Source organism: Lissotriton helveticus, chromosome 12 (assembly GCF_964261635.1).
Source record: "Lissotriton helveticus chromosome 12, aLisHel1.1, whole genome shotgun sequence".
Taxonomy (NCBI): domain Eukaryota; kingdom Metazoa; phylum Chordata; class Amphibia; order Caudata; family Salamandridae; genus Lissotriton; species Lissotriton helveticus.
Window position 1 is genome coordinate 787,012,043 of NC_136073.1, and position 17,120 is coordinate 787,029,162.

The 17,120-nt window shown below is 44.8% G+C and overlaps 1 protein-coding gene across 10 annotated transcripts in view; it reads right to left on the reverse strand.

Moving 5' to 3' along the window:
• Positions 1-17,120, reverse strand: part of GATAD2B (GATA zinc finger domain containing 2B) — a 313,011-nt gene that overhangs the window by 153,930 nt on the left and 141,961 nt on the right. For all 10 annotated transcript variants that reach the window (XR_013603500.1, XM_078669093.1, XM_078669094.1 and 7 more), the window contains exon 2: positions 7,544-7,861. Coding sequence is in view for 9 of the 10 variants with exons in the window: in XM_078669093.1 (XP_078525219.1) it covers positions 7,544-7,860 (317 nt within the window). In the remaining variant the exon portion in view is untranslated. The remainder of the gene's footprint in view (positions 1-7,543; positions 7,862-17,120) is intronic.

The following is a 17,120-nucleotide window of genomic DNA, read 5'->3' on the forward strand; positions in this document are numbered from 1 at the left end:
AGAAGGTTGTAGGTTTAGGTGTACTAATATTCAGGGATATCACATGGATTCACAGTTGAAATTTAAAGTGTACTTAATAATGTATACAAGAGCAATTAGAGACTGTAAAAGGTCTTTGTGCCAAAACACTTGACAGAACACCTTTAACAAACTATAAATAGTAATGGAAGCAATTTTTGGGAGCTGGCGAATAATGGGGATACTAGTGGCTATCCTAGAACCCCTAAGGAAGAATTGGGCCAATATGTATTGCAAGGCTATGGTGAACTCATCTCCCTGCTTCTAGAGATTATCCTCTCTGATGAATGTGATTTTTAAGCTTTTTGCAACATTGATCGTGATATGCCTCCAGTCCTTGGACTTTAAAATAACCTGAGACCCCAAAAAACAGGAGTTTCTAAGATACATGTTCCTGTATGGGCCACTGCTTTGTATTATGGGTTGTCACCCTGGGATCAATGCAGCTAGCGAGTTTATACAGCTGCTTCATGGGCTTCACAATTCAATTCAGTGGAAAGGAACGCCTTCTGAAATGGAATATGCCGGTTGGATTACTATCTTTTATGCATGCTTTACATTATGAAAACCGGGTACACACAGAGACAGCCCATAAGAGGAAATGGATGTTATTGTCATGGGCTTACAGAGTAAACTGGACACATGACATACATACTTATAATATTGCTAAAACGAAGGCTCTGGCTTTTGGAGTGAAATACAAAAAATGAAGAAATAAATCTTAATTTACTTGGCAGGTAAATGGTACCAAAATTAAGCAGTTGGGATAGCATCATTATTTAGGGGTACAGTCATCAAAAGCATCGAAATGTGATAGGCACATTGAAAATACTAGAACAATTCTTCTATCAATACGATCATACTGAAATCAGTATGGTGGCTACCGTATTCTACCTTTACTGAAAATGGCTGAGGCTAAAATATTACCAGCGATATTGTTTGGGAGCCAACTACTGCTCCATAGTGGATTAGACAATACGGAAATCTACTTTACTTCTTCCTAAATCTTAACTGATTCAATCAATGAGACTCGAACTGTCCCTGGATATACCCATTACGTATAGGCCCTTTATTATATAGGGATTAAGAGCTGCAACATATTTGGAGACCTACATACAATTGCAGGTGATGGCTCCATGAGTATATTATGAGACTGCAGCTTTACCATATGCACATGGCTCCAAAGAATCACAAAACCTAGGAATCCAACTAGCAAGTGAAAGTGCTGTAACATATCGAGAGCTTGACATGGGATCACCTTGCTGCACGCTCTGTTTATAACAGCATAAAATAACACCTGAAACGTGTATCATCATAAGGTGCAGGGCTTCCCCCTTCTAAAATGATGAGGTAGAAACTGTAATATAATAAGACTTATGTTCTTAATCATATGGCTGGCATTGGCCTGTCAGTAACCTACAATAACAGCTGCATCATTATTGATTTGTAAGTAATCATAAGGTTTCCTTCTTATAATATAATGCAATAGAAGCTGTAATGGGTCAGAGATGAGTACATAACCACAAGTCTATTCTGTTCATTCAACTTGCTCCGAATAACTCAAAGGCTGTAGCTACCCGGTCTCCGCCATTTAGCTTAGTTTATCAGAACCACACTTCATACTCCATTCCACCTAATTCCAGATGTATTCAGTATTTACCAACACATTTGCTGGGAAGCGGTTTTATGCATTCACAACCTGTTCTGTGAAAACACTTCCTTAATACAATCATTACCCTGGGCAGGGCTTGGCACTCATACCTGCTCAACACCAGGAAATCATCGGGGGTGATAGTACGCTTTATAAAATACTCTTAAAAGTGATGTTGCAAATCCTTCTAATTACCTCTAGGTACAGTAGTACACTCCCACTGAAGAATGCTTTCCATCCAGAACTCAAATCTCCCTATGATACTCCCTTTCTCACCTGTGCTTTAATAAACACATTTCGATTCGAACCACCCCATACAGGATTGATGGTTTGAACAAGTTACTACTCTCCAAACTTTCAGCACCTTTCAGGCGAAGCGACGGCCAAAACACGAAGGACACAATACTAAAGACACTGCCTTAATAAATGGCATACTCATAGCAACCACCCTTTCAATGGTTAAATAACTATGATGCAAATTGACAACTACGTTTTCCTTTATTTAGTATTTTATGATTTTCCCACCACTTACGACATGATGATTGTGTACAGCAATTTACATACTGCCTACTGACCACTGTAGTAGAGAAAGCTACAGTCACCTTTTCCAGTCCTCTTGAACCTCCAGCCTCAGAGTCATCCACAATGGTTGTTAGTTATGAAGTCTCCCAATTCCTAATTATCTTTAATATCCTAATGCATGTCCATTTGAACCCGAGCTAGGTATTTTTGCAATCCAATGTGCTTCATGGTGGTCTGTTTCAGTTGTTTTATTTTTTTTTTTAAACATTTAGTCTCAAGTCTGTGACAGAGCTTTTTGAGCTTAGAGAAACCTCAACCCGGTCGAATGTTTTGTTTTTAGTATTTCAGAGGTAGAACAGATATAGCAACTTCTGTGAGACACACAGAAGATTGTTGCAGACAAGATCGCGGGGTCCTTACAACAGATTGCTGAGGATATTGACCGGATTGATGAGGTAATGGCATCTAAAAACAACTTAACTTGTGGCTCTTTCAGTTCAAACTTGGTGGTTGAGTCATCCATCATACGTTTTGGTGGAAATGTGGATACGTTTGTGGGATGAGGGAGTTGTCACAGGGTAAGAAGCTTGAGTTGGTACAAGGTTGCTGACTTTGGAGTCTCTGGTACTCATAGTTCTGATCGTTTCCCCCCCCCCCCAGACCCATGAGATACCGAGGTACCATGCTGTGGACAGTGAAAATCTAGCACAAAATATAATAAAATTCAGGAATCCAGATCCCCAATTGACCTCTCTAACAGGTAAGCATTCAGATCCTGAGGTTCCTTTTGTTATTATTCACCATTTTGATTTCTGCTGTGCTCATTTTGCATAGGTATATGGCACTTCACAACTTCCTTTTAGAGGCTGGTGTACCCGAGGAGACCCAAGTGCCCAGTACTGTGGTCTTCAGGCAGCTTTCAGGTCTTTTCTACCTAGGCTTGCAACCCGAAACCTCCCATAAGGTCTATCACTGGAGTTTGGCCAGATCGGAGTTCTGACCATTTCACCAGACTTCAGAGATGTCCATCCCTGGAGGCTTTTTTTTTTAATTGCTCTCGATTGGTATTATTCATTGCATAAACACATAGAACAATACATTTGCATTTATTGACAGTGCTCCTCATGTGGGGTGGGGGAGACTAATATGAAGAGAAAAAAATGCTGTCATTTAAAACAATAGGAGATCAAAAAACATGACTACAATAGTCCAGGCTGGGTCACTGTTGGGAGTAGAGTTAGGCACGCGCTCTCCTGTAGGAGAGATAGTATGCTGAAGCATGTATATATGTATCTGGGAGCGGGTACATATGGTAGGTGAAATTAACCATTACTGGCTGTATCAGAGATGATGTGCATCATCAAACCAGGTGCCAGTATTGATGACGCTATCACTGTGAAGTCTATGGTAGCTTGTCATCCGACCTGGGGCCAGTGCCAGGAAAATGTTGTCCTAACCTGCCTTTGTCCTAGGCCTTCCTGACCCTATATCTCAGATCAATTTCCAGAGCCCTGCCTTCCAGAGCTCGCCAGATGAGAGTATCAGGGTTTACAACAAACTGCTATAGTTGACTTTGCAAAGGCCAATGTGAAGTTGATGAAAGTATTATGGGCCCTGTCAATTTTTGGGTTAAGGCACTAGGGGCTTATAAATCTGTTGTCTGCCTGCCTCTCATTGCCCTTTATATGTTTGTAATTCTATGGCAATAAATAGCCCATGTTGAATATATGTTTAATGTGTAATATATATCCGGTTCTTCATCAGTTCTACCCCACATGGTGCTAACTCCACTACGGACAGCCATCTGTGCCAGGAATTTACAGACTGGCTGAGCATAAGTAGCTCCTTTTTTAGCAAACGTCATGAGGGACCCAGAATCAAACAACTGCCCCACGTGTGTACGGGTCGCTCTCGAAAAGTGCAACTTATTTGCAGCAGCCCTGCTTTCCTAAGCCTGACTAGGCACCACAGCGATAAGTCTGGCAAGTGTACTGTCCTCGAGAGGACCTCTGAAGGTACCAAGACAGCAGATACGTGCCACTCAGAGAAGAAGAGGATTGGACGTGGAATAGGGGCAGTCGCTTAGCAGGTGTTCAAAAGTAGTTATGTCACGCAGATTTTGGTCAAGATATCCCACCCCTGAAGAAGCACTTGAGCGATCACAGTCAAGACCCTTTGGGGCTACGCTGCTAGATAGTAGGTCTCAACATTTGGTGCCCCAGAATCTCCACTACCTCTTAGAAGGAATAACTTGTCAAGGACCACTCTGTGCCTGCCTGCACTCAGCACCAGCTCTGTTAGCCAGCTACTGAGATCCAGGGAAAAGGTTCATATAGTGGTAGTTGGAAAATAATTACAGGAGGAGTGCTAAAGCCACCATCTTAGACAATGAAATACCCATCTGGTGGCAGCAAAGGACATTTCCTCCAGAACACTGAAGAAGACCTGAGGGATGCCAGTGACCTGTCCATGTTTCTGGCCCTGACATCAGGCGATGTCTGTTCAGTCACTCCAAGATATTTCAGCATGTGTAATTTAACAGGTAAATTGGCAGTGCTCCTTTCACAAGTGTATGAGCGCTAATATCCATTAAGGTGAACATACAGGACTTGGTTTGGTTGACTACTAGACTAAACACTTTGCTAAAGTTTCAAGAGTCTCCAAGGTCGGCCTATGGACCGATTTCATATCAGTTAATTATATCAAACATCCTAGGCATTTGGTGACATGGATTGTCTCAGACCTTTGACATCTAGGCTGTGCCTCTTCACTATTTGACAAATACAACTAGCTAGAGCCTCCAGCCTAGGGGCGAAGAGAACCAAAGATAAGAGACAACCTTCCATGGTGACTCATTGGATACGCAGAAAACAGAAACCTCCTTTCCAGTCTTGGTCCAGGCCCTGGATTCGGTATATAAAACCCTAACACAAGATAGGAAACCCATTTCAGCATAACCGCAAATGTGTACTGTGCTAACTTGTGGGCCTGGCCACTGACAACCGATTAAGAACTTGAACTAGCCTGCGGATATTGGAGGATGTACTCCTGTCTGGAACAAATCCATTTTGATCCAGATGAACCAGATGCACGAGTGCATGCTGGATCCAGTTCGGAAAAGGTTTTCTCAAAAGTTTGCAGTTCAAGACAGGACAGTGCGAGGTATGAAAAGCAATCGAACGTGTCGCCGTTACATTTGGGCAGCATAACAATGAGCCCTTCCAAGACAGCAGCGGCATCCTACCTTCATCCCTGAATGTTTCATAAACCTCCAGGAGGTGCTTTGTCAGTTCAGTTTGATATGTTTTTTAAAATGTTCAAGCGGAAGTCCATTTCCGCCTGGAGCCTTGCCTGTCGCAAGCTGCCTGATCGCAGACGGAACTTTGGATTCGGTGATTGGCTTTTCCAGTTCAAGATCCTGATCTCACATAACATTCTGCAACCAGGCAGACACCAAAAAGTAGTCTAAGCAGACATTGTCAATTATGTCTGTCTGTCAGAACAACTGTTTCAAATATGTAGTAAACACTGCATTTATATCTGCTTGCCTCTGCAAGTGATGTCCATCCAGGTGCCAGATAGCTGCTATGATCATTATGCGCAACTCTTCTTGAATCACTCCAGCTTCCCTGAAGACTTTTTGTCTTTTCACTGGGGTCTTTAGCTTTTGATGTCCAAGGTATCTGACACCAGGAATGTCTTTACAGGCCTATTTGCCCTAGAGGCCAGCTACCCCCTGAAGCTAGGGAAGGGAAGCATTTAGTCTTTTGAGCCAAGTTGCCTACAGATGGCCACCCACTGAGGTTTGAACTACCGGACAAAGAGACTGACAGACTTGTGTCGTGGTGGTGCCTATCTAGGCTTAGGAAAAGAATGTTGTCTGACAAGAAGTTGCACTGCTCGAGACCTTCCACAAATGTTTCGACACCAGCTGTCTAACTGGTCTACTGTTTAGTAGAGTGGCCTATTACATTCTGACAGGGCTCACTACAAGAAGGCTCTCTCAAGGTATGCTGGGGCCCTGCTCAGTGAATCCACATACTTGCCCTTGGGATCCTGATCATTTTACCCTATATAGCTCATCTGCCTCTCAGACTGATTGCTTTTACCTTCCATTCGAGGTGAAAATTCGAACCCATCTTCCTTTCAGAGGAGCCATGTCAGCTGCAATCTCTGGCAGTGTTCCCTGTAAAGGCCTTGAAAGCAAGGAGGATGCTAGGCAGCACACTTTGACTACTGCAAATGGAAAAGGCTAGCCAGCAGCGAGGCATCTGTATTAATAATTCTCCAGTACCACAGCGATATACACCACATGGGAGATGAATCATAAAAACTGGTCAGCAATCATAAGAATATTTAGAAAATACTTTTAGAAGGCTTGCTGGAACATGTAACCACAAACATCCACGTAGAGAAGCGCAGTGAATTCTATAGGTGTATGCTAGCCATCATTCTGGAAATGTGCTAGCATTCATTGCCCATTTACTCTTTCTACTCATCAGTGGCCTCCACAGCCACTTTCTACTGAGAAGCCTAACAAGAAGTGTTGATTTATAAAGCGCCCTCACCTCCGGTTGGGCAGCACAGTTCCACCCCAAGCTTACTCCTTTGATTAAAACACCTACAAATATGTTATATCTCAGATCATGTACCCTACGTTTGTGGCTGTGCTTTCACACGGCCTTCTCACCATATAAAGTATACTTCTGAGTCCACCTGCTAATTGGCTCCTGCGCACATAAAACATCGATTTGGGTGTTTTTATTTCTAGTATCTTCCAAGAGTCATTTGGCAATTATAGCAAGCCATCTTCAGAAAGAAGGTGATAGCCTTAGTTTTAAAAACACATTCCTGAATTTATAAACATATACAAATGTTATCTATAATAAAAAATACTTGTCTTCCTTACTGGACTAATTCAACACCAAACATGACACCCTATCAATAGCAACGATGGTTGCAGTCAAATTCCAACCTAACCACTGCTGTGTGTCCCAAATACACATTCAAACAACAGTATCACTGATAGAATGTGTAAGGCAAAAACCAGAAATCCATCCACCAGTTCAAACTAGAACTTCACTCATATGTGGCAAATTGGGTCATAACTCAGCCTACCTTGACTTCAAGTTATATATGCGTATAGGTCTTTTTGCTACAGACCACCGTCATTAAGAAAAACAGATCAGCATAAACTGCCCCGCCTCCCAAGACACAGCATGCCCTGGCGACTAACAGGCCCGCTAAGAAAGCCATCAAGATTCAATTCCAGGTTCCAATGATTACTACAGAACATTAAACAGAAAGGTGAGTGTGCGCCAAGACAAAACTGCAGCTGGGCAAGGTCTCTACCTCCTCCTCGCACTCATATCCACAGGCTCATCATTGATGTTTTCCTTTCCCAACGGCCGGCCTGCAGTCCTACAGTCTGTGTGCGGCCTGAGACTGCCATTCAGTTTCTCCTCATGGGTTTTGACAGGGAGCTCATGCTGCACCTCAATGGTGGCCAGGTCTTTCCTCTTGAGCAGTGCTAGCATTTTGAGGCGCTCCATAGCCTCATGTCCTTCCATCTTTAACCGTTTGGCCAGAACATCCTCTCGATCATCAGTCTGATCCAGGGTCCTCTTAAGCAAATTCAGGCGCAGCGCATCCTCTGTCATTCGGTCCATTCTGGAAAGGTATAAGGAAAGGGATAAATGTTAGGCACATAGATTACAAATCGAAAGAAAGTCAGTTAGATCTACCAATGCAGAATAGGATGATCATTCATAATCAAGTTGACTGGGGAGCAAGCATTCTCACACACGGTGTAATTGAAGGTAACTGTCCAAAATGTAATGAAGACCAGAATTTACAAACTGGATCAATAATTCTAAATCTAAAAGGAATGACCGGCTTTCTAATGCATCTGTGAAGTGCTCAACTGCCCCACAACAAAAATGGTTCTAACTCATCAGTCAACTAGAGGAACATTTTTAGAACACAGAAATAACATTGTGTCTATTTACATGTTGAGTCTCAAAGAGCTCAAATCACAACACACTACTTTTCCATTAATGTGAAGAACTCCAAGGATTGGTCTTAGGTCGAGCCTGGGCATGCTGTATTGGAGTATGGACTTGAAGACCGCCCAAATGTTTCATTGGCCTGTGTCATTATACTTTGTAAATGCTGGCTTCCGATTCAATAATAGGCTTGATAGTCGCTCCTTAGTACCGCTTTGTCTTCATTTATAACCTTCCATGAGGACTGGCCCTTTTACTTCCGTTGTTACATGGTATGCTTTATTTAGTCTGTAAGCGCTATTTTCTTTAACCCCTCCCATGCTGGTGACAGAACCGCTCCGCACCAGCCACTGACCCGCTGTGCTGATGACGGAGCGTTTCCGTCACGGCCCGCTCGCGCGCCTGCGCTGGACGTTCCATTGAGCGGGCGGGGCCGTGACGGAACCGCTCCGTCATAAGCACAGCGCACCCGAGGCTCGTGACGGAGCGGTTCCGTCACGAGCATGGGAGCGCCGCGCTGCCGCCCCACCCCCCTAGCGAAGGGGTTAAAGAGTTTTTCCTACAGCAGGTACGACATGCTTTCCTGCAAGATTCAGTACACCAAACGGTCCAGGACAATGGCGGTCCCTTCTTTAAAATGAAATTGATCTTGCATTTACAAGAGTTTGAGCTATTGGCATTGTAAATGACAATGCCTTGTATTCATGTATTAATTATCAAAAGAGATCAATAAAAGACATTGTCATTTACAATGCCAATAGCTTGAACTCTTGGAAATGCGAGACATATTGCATTGCTTGTTTTAGAAGCAACCAAGTTTGGAAAATCTACAAAAAGTAAATTCCACTGCAATAAAAGTATTCCAATCATGGTACAATGAAAGAATGAGTCTTGTTGGTGGATAAAGCTCTCAGACGGCAAAAATATATCATATCAGAAATACGCTCACTTCGCATTATACCTATATATTTACCACACAGTGGTAGACCCCACTGTGTATTTATGGTTCAGTCACACTTTCCATTGAAAAGGTATTTATAATTTACCTGTATCTTTGGCTACTGTGAACAGATTTGCGACAAATCTGGGACTCACTTAAAGTTAAACAGATCAATTTTGGTGCACTTGCATGCAGATGAAAAACGTTTGGGCAGGGGTGTCAAAAAAGATGTGTTCAGTTATTTTAACTCCCAGGGGAAATCTTGTTTTAGCGATAACAAGTTTGCTAAACCAATTTCCACAAAACTTGGCATGAAAGTAGAACTTTACTCAGAAGTGCACTTTCCGGGGTCTGTTCAGTGGTTTCGAAGACACTAGCGTTTGAAAAACTAGCAGGAGGGCTGAAAGGGCCAACACTTATTTATAAATTGTTAGTAAAAATAAATTTGTTGATTTGCTTATAACTTTTAAACCATTTGACAAATATGCGTAAATCATGGCAGACACTTGGTATGTTGACATCATTTGTGGCATTTTCAAATTCATGCAGATCCATCAGGCGGGCAAAAAGTGTTCAGTTATTGAGACGTTTGGCCTGTGTGATAATCAGATCAAAATTCATGAGAACCTTGGATGGATTCGTTTTCTATTGGCAGTTTATGCCAATGTATTAAAGGGGCCAAAAATAAACAAGCATTGGCAAAGCCAATAGGTCTTCCCTATGCAAGCACTATTGACTTTTCCAATATTTTTTTGTTATGTGGTACACCAGCGTGGCTGCTGTTCAGCATGGCTAAACGTTAGTGGGGTAAAGGAGAGTATCGTGGAATGGAGTGTCGTAAAGTGGTGTGGCATGGAGTAGAGTTGAGTGGAGTAGAGTTGAGTGAAGTGGAGTGAAGTGGTGTGGAGTGTAGCGGAGGGAGTAAAGCGGCGTAGAGTCGAAGGGTGAAGAGTGGAATTGAGTGTTGTGGAGTGGTAATGTGGTAGAGTGGTGTAGAGCAAAGTGGAGTGACGAAGTGTGTTATGTAGAGGGGCCTAGAACGGAGCAGACTGTCAGAGTGGAGTAGTGTAGGACAGTAGAATAGCAAAAGTGGAGTCAAGTGGCCTAGAGTGGAGTGGAATAGTGTCAGAAAGGAGTGGCTTGGAGTGGAGTAGTCTGTTGTAGAACAAAGTGGAGTAAAGTGCCATGAAGTGGCAATAAAGATGTATGGAGCACATTGTAGAGTTGAGTAGTTGTAGAGTGGCGCAGAGGGCTGTGGAGTAGCATAGAATGGAACAGAGTGTCAGAGAGGAATATAGTCTAATGAAGTAGAGCGTCAAGGTGGAGCATCACAGAATGAAGTGTCCCAGAGAAAAGTAGCAAAGAGTGAAGTGGCATAAAGAACAGTGGTTCAGAGTAGACTGGCGTAGAGTGCACTGGTTTTGAATAAAGTGAGGTAGAGTGCAGTAGAGTGGAGTGCAGTGGCAGAGAAGATTGTTTCAGAGTAGAGAGAGTGGTTCAGGGTAGAGTGCATTGGTTCAGGGTAGAGTGTAGAGTAGAGTGGCATAGAGTGCTGTTGAGTAGAGTGGTGTGGAGAGCAGTGGTGTAGAGAGCAGTGGTCTAGAATGCTGTGAAGCATAATAGATTAGAGTGGTGTGGAGTGATAAAGAGTGTAGAGGCTTACAGTGCATTGGCTTAGAGTGGCACGGAGTTGAGAGGTGCAGAATAAAGTGTAGTGGTGCAGAGTGCGGTGGCGCAAAGAGCAGTGGTGCAGAGCTGAATAGAGTGCAGTGACGTAAAGCACAATGGTGTAGAGTGGCGTAACGTGCAGTTGCGTAGAGAGTACTGGTGCAGAGTAAAGTGGTGTTGAGTGCAGTGGCGCAGAGTGCAGACTTTCAGAGTGGGGTGACACAGCAGAGTAGGCAAAGAACAGTGGGGTACAGCATAGTGGTCCGTAGTAAAATATAGTGGAGTAGAACAGTGGTGTACAGTGGAGTGGTGCAGGGTGGGGTTGAGTGCAGTTGTGTAGAGTAGATTGTTTCAGAGTAGAGTGAAGTGGCTTACACTAGAGTTGTGCAGGGTAGAGTATAGTGGGGCAGGGTACATTGCAGTTGCATAGAGGGAATTGACAGAGTGCAGTGGTACAGAATGCAGTGTTGCAGAGTAGAGTGGAGTGGCTTACACTGGAGTGGTGTAGAGTACAGTGGCAAAGAGTGCAGTAGTACATGTGACGTGGTATAGAGTGCAGTGGTGCACAGTATATTTGAGTGGCTTAAAGTGCAGTAGAGTAGCATGGAGTGGTGCAAAGTAGGGTGCAGTGGTGGGGAGTAGAGTGGTGGCGGATGCAGAGATGCAGAGTAGACTGTAATGGTGTAGAGTGATGTAGAGTGCACTGGTGTAGAGGGAAGTAGCTAAGAGCGCTGCAGAGTAAAGCTCCATATAGAGAAAATGGTGTAGAGTAGAGTGGCGTAGTGCAGAATAGATTGCAGAAGAGTGCATTGGTTTTGAGTAAAGTGGTGTAGACTACAGTGGTATAGCGTGCTGCGACGTAGAGTGGAGTGGCGCAGGGTAGATTGAAGTGGAATGTCGTAGAGTGGAATGTCACAGAGTGGATAGAGTGGTGTAGCGTGCAGTGGAGTAATTTAGAGTGGCTTAGAGTAGATTGGCATGCAGCGCAGAGTGCAGTGGAGTGATGCAGAGCAGAACGGCGTAGTTCAGTGACGTACAGTGCATTGGAGTAGAGTGGCGTAGAGTAGCGTAGCGCAGAGTAGAATGCAGTGACAAAGTGCAGTGTTGCAAAGTACAATGACGTAAAGTAGAATATGGTAGACTGGAGTGGTGCAGGGTAAAGTGGAATGATGAAGAGTGCAGTGTTGTAGAGTAAACTGTTGGAGTGCAGCGGTGTATAATAGAGTGGTGTGGCGCAGAGTGGCATAGAGTACATTGGTGCAGAGTAGAATACAGTGGTGTGGTTTTAAGTGCTATAATGTAGAGTATTTTTTTTAAAGAGTTTTTATATAGCGCGGTAGCTACCCTGAGGCGTCCTAGCGCTTTGGACAGCGGATGCAAAGGAACAGTGGGAGCTTAGTCTGATTTATTGAACAGCAGGGTTTTTAACTTTTTGCGAAAGGGCAGTAAATTGGGCTCTGATTGCAGATGGATGGGGAGGGAGTTCCAAAGTCGTGCTGCGCTGTAGGAGAACGAGGGGCCGCCACATCTAGCTCTCCGGATCTTGGGAACGGTGGCCTGGAAGGAGGAGGCAGATCTGAGCTGTCTGTTTGGGCAGTATGGGGTGATAAGAGTGTGGTTAATGGTTGCACCCTTTTTCCAGAAGGCTCGGTGGGCGATACACAGGCTCTTAAATTCAATTCTGCTCCTGATAGGGAGCCAGTGGAGGGTTTTAAGTTCAGTTGCGACGGAGAGGCGCCGGGGGATCTGAAGAAGGGTTCGGGCGGCACAGTTTTGAGTAACTTGGAGCTTGTTTTAGGGTCGCCTGGGGGGACCCAAGATAGAGGGCATTGCCACAATCCAAGCGGGATAAGATGACCCCCTGAATCATAATCTGCCTCACCTTGAAGGGTAGTAGGGGGAGGATTTTCCGAATGAACCTGAGTATGCCGAAGCAAATGGCTGAAAGTTTGGCAGCTTGATGGTTAAAGTTCAGTGCCTTGTCCAGCCATATACCCAGGCTCTTGATTGAGTCCTTGGATATGGGGGCAGGTCCAAGACAGGATGGCCATAAGGAATCAACGGAGGGCTGCAGGGTGTTCCCAAGGACCATCAGCTCAGTCTTTTCCCCGTTCAGTTTGAGACAAGACGAGGTTCTGATACTGAGGGGCACTTTATCCATGTACTTCTGTACCAGTTTGATTTATGATCTAGGCCTCACAAACATCCCTCAAGAATCTGCTAAAAATCTTTGGGGCCAGATTTAAGACCCATTTTTGCATGCACCAACCGGTTTGCGACCCGTTTGCGCATGCAAAAATACCAATGGGTCATGTACAATCTCTATCGCTAAATAGGATTTGCGACTCGCTATTAGGAAGGGGCGTTCCAAGGGCGTCCCTTCCTAATAGCGACGCACTACCCTATGTAAGAATGTTTTGCGACAGCAGAACACTCGCAATTTACTGCCCTTTTCAAGTGGGTGGTAAAGCACTCGCAAAAAGGAAGGGGTCCCAGGGACCCCTTTCCCTTTGTGAATGCAGGGGAAAATATTTTTGGGGGGCAGACAGTGGTCCCAGGGACCACTACCTGCCCTTAAAAAATGAAACAAAAACATTAAATTTTTCATTTTTTAAAATGCATCCCGTTTTCCTTTAAGGAAAACGCGATGCATTTAAAAAAACTGCCCAGCAGGCCACCATACCTGGATGGGCCAAAATAGGATCTGCTTCTTATAGTTACCCCCACTTTTTGCTTGATGTTGCACTGTTTTGACTAGTCTGACTGATATCCAGCTAATCAAGACCCCAGTCTATCTGCTTTCTCCTTTAAATTGTTATGCATGTACTTTGGTACACTCCAGATTGGATACTGGGGTACCCTTATAAGTCCCTAGTATATGGTACCCATGTACCCTGGGCATAGGTACTCCAGAGGCCTCCCTTGGGCTGAAGCAAGTATTGTGCCACCCATGAGAAGCAATGCAAAATTGAACTACAGGTCTGCTATTGCAACCTGTGTAACCTGGTGCTTGCACCACTCACTTTAGATATAGGTTCACTATATCTATAGGTCACTACACTTAAAACGTATAAGTCCCCCCTATAGCAAGCCTTTTCAATCCTGAAGGCAGGGTGCTGGGTTTTACGTGAGAGGGTGCCTCTGGGTTGTCTGTGACTCAGCCGGACATATAGGTTGAGGTGCATTATAACCTCACACTAAATGCTATCTCGAAAACGGCTGCATAGAAACATATCGTGTTTGGTATCAAACACCTTGGAATCATACCTTCACACCGGTAACCGGTGTGGGAGGTATTATTCTACCCTTCTGAAGCCAGCTTTGTGGGGTAACTGGTCTGGTAACTGGTCTATCTGGTGCCAGCCTTCTCTACTCGGACAGCACAAAATGGATGCTGCCGACCAGAGACACATTTCTGCCCTTCTGCTGCTGAGCCAAGCTCAAGCAGAGGAAGGTAGCACAATAGACATCCTGTCACAGGGAGGTGTGACCACCTCCCAGACAGGATTTAGTGTATTGGGGCTGGCAGGGTGTACTCCCAGAGTGCCTGGAAGTCTGCACCTGGGGCACATCTGGTGTCCCTGTGCATAGTCCAGCTCAAACCAGTTCTGGGAGCCATTGGCTCCTGCTCTGGTGCAAAACTGGACAAAGGACATGGGTGTAACCACCCCTCTTGTCCTGATGCTCCCCTAGGAGGGTCCCCCAAATCTGTTCAGCCCCCTCCTGTGGGTACATAGGGCTTACCTGACTGTAGCTCCTTAGATTTTACGTGGACAAGATTCTACAAGAAGAAACCACTGACCTTCGACAGTCTGGACACTCTCGGCTTCGCTGGACTTCGACTGGGCCCGACTTTGTCTCCCTCTCTGTTCAAAGCTTTGTATGTGCCCTTGCTCCATAGAGGCTCAGTGCAGGACCTGTGGTGCACTAAGGACAACTGAAGAATCTCCCTTGGGGTAAAGGAGTCACTCTCCTGCATTCGCAGGCACCTCAACACAACTGACCGGTCTGCTGCTCCTGCGGACTCTGAAGACTCCAGCAACACAGAAGGTGGGTTTCGAAAGTCCCTGCAGTTGATCAGCCCTTTCAGCAAGTTTGAGGCAAGCATCCCTCGTGGGGACTGCATAACCTAAACTCCTATGCACCGCCTCTATTTGGAAGTGCATATGCTTCTTGGCGATTCCCGAGCTTGTGCATTGGACTCCCTGTGGTCCTGATCCTGAGCAGTATTTCCAATAAAGAACTCCGGCCTCCTCGCACCGAGTGCTCGGTGGGCTGGTGCTTTGTAATCTTTCTCGAGGTCCCCTCGCGAATCCTGGTCATTCGGCCTGTGGATCCTCCTGAGTGTCATCCTGAATTCTGTTGGGCTTTTCTGGTTGCTCCAGACGTGCCCTGACTCCCCATTGCTTGGTGAGTCCCATGGACCTTCCTGGTCCACAACGTAACCTGCTTGACCTTCCTACGTGGGATGCTTTTGCCAAGGCTTGTTGGTGCTGCAGCCGGACACCGACCCCTTAGCAATCAACATCCTTCCTGGGACAGCTCGCATCCGGCTCCTGGTCGTCGTCGACGTCTCTTGGTCCTCGTGGCTGCAGAGTCAAGCATTCCTTCTTCGCACCTGAAGCACCCAACATCAGTGGATGTTCGTCTCCCGAGCCTCTGGTCACTCTGAAGTGATCCTTACTCTGTCCCGTCTGCTTTCAGGTTCCTTTCTTTCAGAATTCCGGCTGGGATTCCACTGGACCCTTTTCACCTTCACGGCAGCAGCACTTCTTCGCAGCCCTCCATTGAGAATGACGGATGTTTCCAACATCACTCCAGACCTATGCACCCGGCTCCTCTGTGATAGGTAACTCAGGTACTATGGTATCCACAGGTGGGGTGGCTCTCCAACCTCTTAAGTTCCAAAAGGTGTCCTCTAAGTCCTCTTAAAAGGGTCCTCAAACTGTAAAATTGTAACCGCAACTTCCCCATAGAATTGTACAGAGCCTGTGGTCGTGTTAGCACACTGCTCCCATCCTCCGTGGGGTCCCTATTTACTCACTTTGGGGGGTTCCTTGGGGTCCCAACGATTCTATGTGTTCCAGACCTTGTCTTGACCCGAGTAGTGGTTGTTATACAACTATTTCAGTATATGGTTTGGTCTCCCTCTGGAGCCCACTGTGTATTGTGCTACTTACAACTGTTCTATTGATCTCGTATTGTGTGCTTTGGGTTCTAATCTCGGGTAGAGGATACTACAGAGTGTTATATTAATGAATACATATTTTTATATAACTACTGTGTGGTTCTCCTTTCATTTAATTAATACAGGAGGTGATATTCTGGTAAAACAAGCTGCTTTACATTCTTTCAAGATTAAGCCTGAAGGCTGCTCTCCACAGCTTCCACTAGGATATCTTTCTAAATGTTATCTTTGACCTCATACAACATTAGAGACGGTTGCAAGGTGCCCACTTTAATTAGTGGACAGCATATACCAGGCCAACTTCTCAAACCAGCCATTCCCAATGGGGTTGCAAATTGCGAGTGCCTCATGAATATTCATGAGGCATGCAATTTGCGAGCCCACTGGGAATCGCAAACAGTTTCTCTGACACTGTTGTACATTGACATTAGCGACTTGCAAATTGCGACTCACAATTTTTCCCAATTTGCGACTAGCTAATGCCAATGGTCGTACATCTGACCCTTGGTGTCTTCCATGATTCTGCTAGGGCATTATTTATTCATATATTTTAAAAATGCTTCTAGCAGTTATCATTAAATGCAGCCGGGCTACAACATTTTGCATTTCTTTACTTTTGACTATGGTCCAGGCCTTCATTCTTTCATGCCCAGACTATGGGAAATCTAGGTCTCTATCTACACCTTATCAAACAACTTCAAATTATAGAAAAAAACTGCAGCCTGTGTGCTCTTACAGCTCCCACGATTTTCATCAACTTCAATGTCCGAGTTTCACTGTCTCTCTGTTGAAAGGTGCATCATTTTACAAGCGTGGTGGTAAAGTAGCCTTGAAGCCTTCTAGGTACAGGTCCTTATATTCAAGACAAACTCAGAACCTATATAGCATTCACCTCCCTGCACTCCTCTTCTGTGAGACTCTTTCCAGCCCCATAGATCAGTAAGTCCCTAGTAGGAGACTATGATGAAGCAAAGCTTCGCATATTTTGCGGCTTGCCGAAATCAAGAACCTCGTTTATGTGTAATAAAGTAACCCGTGTATGTTTTACTAACGTTTATATTTAGTTTAAGTAAAGTTCCCGAAGCTTGCCTATGTGTATTTCTAATGAATTAATCCATGTCCCTAAAA